A 7011-nucleotide genomic window follows, 5' to 3' on the forward strand; every position below is an offset into this window, starting at 1 on the left:
TGGCACTACTGCAGCCATCAGCAGACCATCTAACGTTATGTAAACAATTTCAAAAGCCAAATGGATGTTGAATAGATTAAGCATTACTTTGGAAGAATAAGGAGTTTGCAGCCTCACTAAGAAAAAAACTACAAAATATACGTTTTTAGAAGAAGCTGGCTGCTTTACATTAACACTACCAAGCTTTTACAAGCATCCTCTATACCATCAAGATGTCTTACTGCCTTTGTTGAAGGCAGGCAACAAGGAGTCAAGAGACAGCAGAAATTTTAAGTCACCAAATGATTCTATAAGCAAGTTGTGAAGTTGTTCGTTCCACCATGAAAATTGGTTAGTCCCATGTGCCAGGATAGTTGGAACATAAACTGTGTATTACCCAGCATTTCTTAAGCCTCTTGCAAGCATAAAAAAAATTATTCCAAAAAGAGAATAATCAATCACTTTCTCCCTCACACACACCTTTGCTCCTCACACACCAGTTGCAAGGCATAAGAGCTAAAAAAACCCTTTAATAAATCAGTTTAAAGAGAGACTGCCTATCACATATAATGACTACATGTTATTTTTCAGTCAAAATAATCAAGCTACATCATGAATTTTTCATCAGTCTACTGTGGAACCCATGAAAGGTTTATAAAAATAATTATGTGCAATTAATTATATTAAACACAATTATCCATCATTAACCACCTCACAGCCACACGACAACAAGTGCTAGTTTGTTATCGAGCGACCAGATATCAAGTCTCACTCTTTTTGCAGAGAGGCACTTCAGTGTGATATTTGTGTCATGCAAGCTACTGACTTCTGGCTGTCAGCACCAACGCTGGATCATAGTTCACCTCCAGACACCCATACATTACTTTGATAAGCAGTTACATTCTTCTCAAAGCCAGAGCTCGCTGACAGAGCGCCTCAGTGGTAGTGTAGTTCACCAGAAACCCATCCTTGTGCAGTTTCATTGAAATGAAACACCATTTGTTCTTTGACTTTTATTAAGTTCACTTAGGTTGACCAAATGAGCTTCCCTAAAGTAAACAGGGTTATAAAATATCAGGATGATTCTATCTTTAGGTGCTCCATAGAAACAAATACTTAGTTCAACTAGAAAACTTTAAAAATGACTTTAGATACAAAAGTGTAACAATTAAACTGCGCGATACATCTTTATATATCACTAAGCTCCAGAAATTAAAATTTAAAAAGTTTTTGCACCATCAAGAACAGCCACAAGTCCTGAACCTCCATTCTTTATGCATCCTTTATCAGAGTAAACTGAAACTTGGGAATGCTTGGGATTCAAAATACCCTGAGCACATACTAGTGCAACACCACAAAGCATACATAATCCATCGGAAAAGGGGAAGGAGGGAAAGGAAAAAAATTAGCAAGAATCAGATGGTGCTTTATTATACAAGCATGAAAGTAAGTTCCTTTGGAAAATAACTTCTTGGGTGGACTTCTGGACCAGTGAGGTAGCCCAATGGGAGAGAAAAAAAAGTGGAAGTGGAACTTGGTCCCCACGCGTGATACCTGCCAGGCGGTCCCACCCCGGGGCGAGGCCGGGGCCCGGCAGACCGCCCCCCGTGCGGCGGGGGGCCCGGCGCCGCCCGAGCGGGCCATAAAGTGCAGCAGCAGAACACGATCCAGACAAAAGCAATGTAAACAGGTGACTGATACCGGTCTCTTTGTCCGCACCGCGGCCAAGGTGAGGCGCGGGGAGCGGAGCCCCCGCAGGCTCAGGACGGTGCCACGGGGAAGCGGCGCACCCGCACCACGGGGGACAGGTCCACGCCGAGGATCCGCTGCGCTCGGCGCCGCGCCGCCGCCAGGCTCCGCCGGCTCCACATGCTGCCCCGCACACGGATGGTGGGGAACGTGGTGAGGCGGGGAGTGGCCGCCTTCCAGATCTCCTCTAGCGACTTGCCGCCGAACGGCTCCCAGGTGGCGGCCGCCGGGCTGCCCTGCTCGCTGTCCGCCTGCTCGCCCGGCGGCTCCGACGCCTCCGCCGCCGCCGCCCCCTCGTCCTGGGTGCGGGGGCCACCGGCCGCGGGTCGCTGCCTGCCCCGCTCCCTCCTGCGGCGCCGCCGCCGCCGCCGCCGCTTGGCGCTACCGCCCGCCGCCCCGGCCCGGCGCTTGGCGTCAGCGGCCGGGAGGCGCCGCTTGCCGGCGCGGCGGCGGGGCCGCTCCGAGGGCGGCGGCGGGTCGGGGACGACGGCGCGGCAGGAGGAGTATCCGTAGACGTCCTTACTGCGGAGGATGACCGGGGAGAACTCGTGCTTGAGGCTGCAGAGGAAGTTCCACAGCTCCGAGTCGGAGCTCATGAACTCCGTGGACTTGGGCATGAAGAGCTTGAGGGCGTCGCCCAGCGCCTTGGTGCCGGCGAAGGAGACCTGCGAGCGCGAGTACACAACTTTCTCCGCCTCCCCCTCCAGCCCCCAGGCGGCGGCCGCCGGTTCGCCGCCGGCTGCCCCTGCTCCTGCTGCCGCCGCCGTCGCCGCCCGGGCTCCCGCGGCGGCCGCCGCGGCGCTCCCCGCTTCTGTGTTCATCTTCCCGGCTCCTCTCTCCAGCGCCGCCTGCTTCCTACTGCGGGTCATGGAGGCAGCGGGACGGGGTGGCGGGACAGACGCCGAGAAAGCAGAGCGCAGGCAGCGCCGAAGGCAAGCTCCGGCCGCCGCCGGGTGCCCGCGGGTGCGAGCGGCGATCGATGTCCTGCGCCCAGCACAAAATGGCGCTTTAAAGTCCCGGGCGGGGCCTGCGCGCGCCCGCCCCCCCTGCGCCGCCCGTTGGCCCGTTCGAAACGCGTCGGGCGGGCCCAGCCCCGCCCCCGGGGGCTGTGGCCGTGAGGTGAGGGCGGGGGGGCGGCGGCCCTGGCCCTGGCCCCGGGGCTCTGTGGTCTCGGAGCCGCCTGCCCCCGCAGCGTGGTCCGGCGGCGTTCGCCGGCCCGGCGCGTCCCCAGCGGGTGGCCCCTTCCCTCAGGGAAGGGCGCGAGGACCCCGCATGGCGGGGTGAGCGCGTGCCCGCATCGCGCCTCGCTGAGAGGTGAGGATCCTCACAGGCCGGTGGGCCAAGGTGGCTTGTTGTGTGAAATGTGTTGGAGTAAGGATTTGGTTGGACACTTCGATGGGCAAACTACTCGAGCGAGTAGGCATGAGGAAATCGAGACAAACAACAAAAATGGGCCCACAGACATGATATAGTGAAGTGTTTGACATATTAAATACATCCATCCTGTTTTAGAGGATTTTTTAGCATGAACCTGTAGGCTGGTCAGTAAACAACATAAGTCATAGAATCACAGAGCAAGTTAGAGCTGGAAGCAACCTCTGGAGGTATCTGGTCCAACCTCTGTGCTCCAGGACTGTATCTAGATGGATTTTGAATATCTCCAAGGATGGAGGCTCCTCTCTCTGCTGACCACTGATAGGACATGACAAATCAGAATGAATCTGTGTCGGGGAAGCTCAGATTTGATAGCAGGAAAAAGTTCTCTGAGAGGGTGGTTAGTCACTGAACAGCTTCCCCACTGAAATGGTCACAGCACCAACCCTGTCAGAGTTCAACAGGCACCTCAGTGACACTCTTTGTTATATGGTTTAGTTTTAGGTATTCCTCCGAGGAACACAGTTGGACTCGATGGTCTTTATGGATGCTTTCAACCTCTCTGGGCAGCCTGTGCCAATGCTCAGTTACCCTCAGAGTGAAAAGGTGTTTCCTGCTGTTTGGAGGGAATCTCCTGTGTTCCAGTTTGTGCCCATTGCCTCTGACTCTGTCAGTGGACACTGCTGAGAAGAGGCTGGCTGTGTCCTCTCTGCATCCTCCAGGTATCTGTATACCCTGATGAGATCCCCCTGAGCCTTCTCTTCTCCAGGCTGCACAGTCCCAGCTCACTCAGCCTTTCCTTATAGCAGAGGTGCTCCAGCATCTTCATCATGTTTGCAAGACCTTGTTGGACTCTCTCCAGTGTATCCATGTCTCTCGTACCAAGGAACATGGAACTGGACAGTGTTCCAGGTGTGGCCTCACCAGCACTGAATGAAATGGGAGAATCTCTCTCTCAAGCTGCAGGCAACACTTTGGCTAGTACAGCCCAGGATAATATTCACCTTCCTTGTGGCAAGGGTGTGTTGCTGGCTCATTCAGTCTGATATCCACCAAGATCCATTTCTTCCAAGCTGCTTTCTGTGAACACTGAGATATGTACCGCATTTTTTTGAGATTGGCTTGATATCCCAACGAAGCATATCCCAAATGAAGCAGTTAAAACTTGAGTTGATTGAGCCCTTTGTGAGAGTCACCACCTTGCTGAGTCCACAGCAAGGCATTTCCTGCATGGCGCTGCTACGCTTGCTTTTGCAGCACAATTTTGTCAGCTGCTGTGAAGTTCCTTGTCCCTCTGGATCATGCTTTCCAATACTTCAGATTCTTGTCACAGGCAGAGTGTCTTGTTAGGTTCCTGGATTGCTGCAATTAAACCAGAGCTCTTTCCATCACCCAGAACAGCAAGGTGCCAGCAAGGGCAGAGGTGATTTAACCTACTGTACAAATCCTATTTGGAGTTTGATTAGACCCCTAACTAATTACTTTTTCTCAGCATGGGTGAAGGGAGAGGAATAACATTTTTCTTCATAGACAGTCTTTGTTCTGTAATTAATCTTTCAGATTAGAATAGGGAAATCTTTTATTCTCAACTCATCAAGATCCCAAATTGAAATTTCTAGAAATCTACTCAAGTAAGAGGCAGAAATTCTGCATAAGAAATTATTCCTTACTGCCAGTGGAAATGAATTAATTTTCTTCACAGGATTATTCAACTTGTGTTCATGGGAAACTCAAGAATATTAATCCAAACAGCCATTTAAAGTGGATGTTAACAAAGCTATTTTAAGTCTTCATGGGTACAGTCTCAAGGTACAGCCATATTCTAAACCAGCTTTGTAAATGACCAATTTTTTTAAAAGAAACCTTTCCCAAAATGATGGTGTTAGAGCCATTTTTAATGGGATCCATTTCACAGCATGCTTTAGAATGCAGTCATGTAGCCAGATTGATTTAACGGAGGGAGGTGTCCTATAAAGCAGAGGACAAGAGCCCAGAGCTGGAAGCACCAGGGACAGGCATCTCCTGATCCAGCTGTGCTGCTGTTGGTCACACTCTGGCTATTGGGTCACCATGGCTTAGCAGAGGCTCATCACCTGCTGGACCACGGAAGCTGCCCTGGGCTCACATTCTTGGTGGAGGCAGCTATAATTCAGCAGCTCAGCTGACAAATGGGCTCTTGTTAATCTGCAGAAACCCAGTTCCCCACTGGCCATAACATTTTCCCAAAATTACAAACATTTCTGGCATATGACTCAAAAATCGTTGAGGCAGAGGGGGAAAGCTTCTCAAGCAAGCAGTAAACGAGTCACTACAACTGCAAGTGAAAAGACAGATCAGCACATTTTATCATGTAGTATTTATTTATTATTTTTACTTTTAACTTAAAGGGTGGACAATACTCTTGAAAGGCAGGGGATGTAATCTCATTTTTACAACTTCAATATGAGTTTTCTGCAGTGTAACACTCTTCTTTTAATACCCTACGAAGTCATCTCAAGAAAATCCATTGCCTATCTTTTAGTAATTTCCAATAGCTCAGTACAGTAATAACAATGATAATAAAATTAATAATCCTTTGAAGTGCATAGCTCTTCATTTCAATCATACTACTTCTTGTAAGCATTAATTATCACTCACAGTACTTCTGAGTTATGTAAGTAAATACTGCCTTTCCTTAATAGATGAATAAAATGAAGAAATACATCAAAATGGCTTGACTAAGATGGATAGACTCAATTTTCTGTAGAACTTCTAACAATCATTATTCTAAAAATACAGGAAATGTCCGTATTGGAACAGACACAAGTAAAAAAAAAAAAAACCCTTGTAATCTTTGTTTCCAATTATTTGTTAGAATTTTTTTTCTGTATTGTATTCTCAAGAAGGAAGAACTAAGTACCAATTGAGAAAGTCGTACACTAATTGCTGCACAATAGAGACACTTTATTTTCTTTAACATTGCCTGCCTGGTGCCAGAAAAACCCCACCGGTAACTCCTAATTATTTTAAATGCTAACAATCTTATCTGTACAAGTGATCACACAGTTTGGGGTCTTGCTGATGAGCCCTTAAATCCTGGATATTAAGTCACACCACTTCTAATGACAGGACTTTACCTTCGCCATACTCAAACTCGTTTACCCAGGTTCGCAAAAGCAGCCTTACTGTCCAATGTCTTCAAAGATTAACACTCTTTCCTAGTATCTTTTCTTTTGTTCTTGAGAGGTTACATTAGCTGGCAGCTTGCTTCACTTAATTTGGTTCCCAAATGCCTTACGTGTATTTTCAGGAAAGTCTGTGTGGTGATGCAAGCATCACTCCACCTCCATCCACAACTAACTTTCAGATGTTACCCGATAATCATCAAGCTCTTAGGCCTGAGAAGTGCCCAGACAAGTATTGGCAAAATTCCTGAAAATACTTTTAAAGAGAAATAAAAGCAAATAATTTACAAGAACTATTCTTCAATCGGTAATAAGGGAGAAAAAAAAATCGTGGAATCACTATCTGTAGAAATCACAGCTGCAGTAAAAAAGGGAAATAGGGTGCTAGGAATCACTGTAAAAGAGATAGAAAGAAAAACAGAAGACAGCATTCTGCTGAGTGCAAGTCCATTGTGCCTCCACAAATCTTGAATGCTAAGCATTTCTAGTCTTACCGTCTCTAAAAGAAAATAGCAATGATACAAAGAAGGGCAACCAGCATGAGCAGAAATATGGAACAGCTTCTCTATGAAAAGAGATTAAATAGGCTAAGACTCTTCAATTTGAAAAAACAGATGGCTGAAGAAGAATATGATAAACGTTTATAAAATTGTGATAGTACAAAGAAAGTGGATAAGAAATTTCTATGTCTTAGTTTTCATAATCCAAGAATGATGGGGAAACACATGAAGCTATAAAGCAGACA

General features: G+C 47.7%; 1 protein-coding gene across 1 annotated transcript; it reads right to left on the reverse strand.

The window, feature by feature from the left end:
• Window positions 1–977: 977 nt before the first annotated feature.
• Window positions 978–2708, reverse strand: CCDC71L (coiled-coil domain containing 71 like). The gene has a single exon (XM_066184540.1). The coding sequence runs from the start codon at window positions 2595–2597 to the stop codon at window positions 1740–1742; it is 858 nt and encodes a 285-aa protein (XP_066040637.1). The 5' UTR covers window positions 2598–2708; the 3' UTR covers window positions 978–1739.
• Window positions 2709–7011: the final 4303 nt, after the last annotated feature.

Source organism: Chamaea fasciata, unplaced genomic scaffold (assembly GCF_029207755.1).
Source record: "Chamaea fasciata isolate MVZ Bird 193981 ecotype frontalis unplaced genomic scaffold, bChaFas1.0.hap1 SCAF_5, whole genome shotgun sequence".
NCBI lineage: Eukaryota > Metazoa > Chordata > Aves > Passeriformes > Sylviidae > Chamaea > Chamaea fasciata.

Bases quoted from the DNA above. Each gene is read 5' to 3' on its own strand.
- CCDC71L (XM_066184540.1), bottom strand. From the start codon at position 2,597: ATGACCCGCAGTAGGAAGCAGGCGGCGCTGGAGAGAGGAGCCGGGAAG.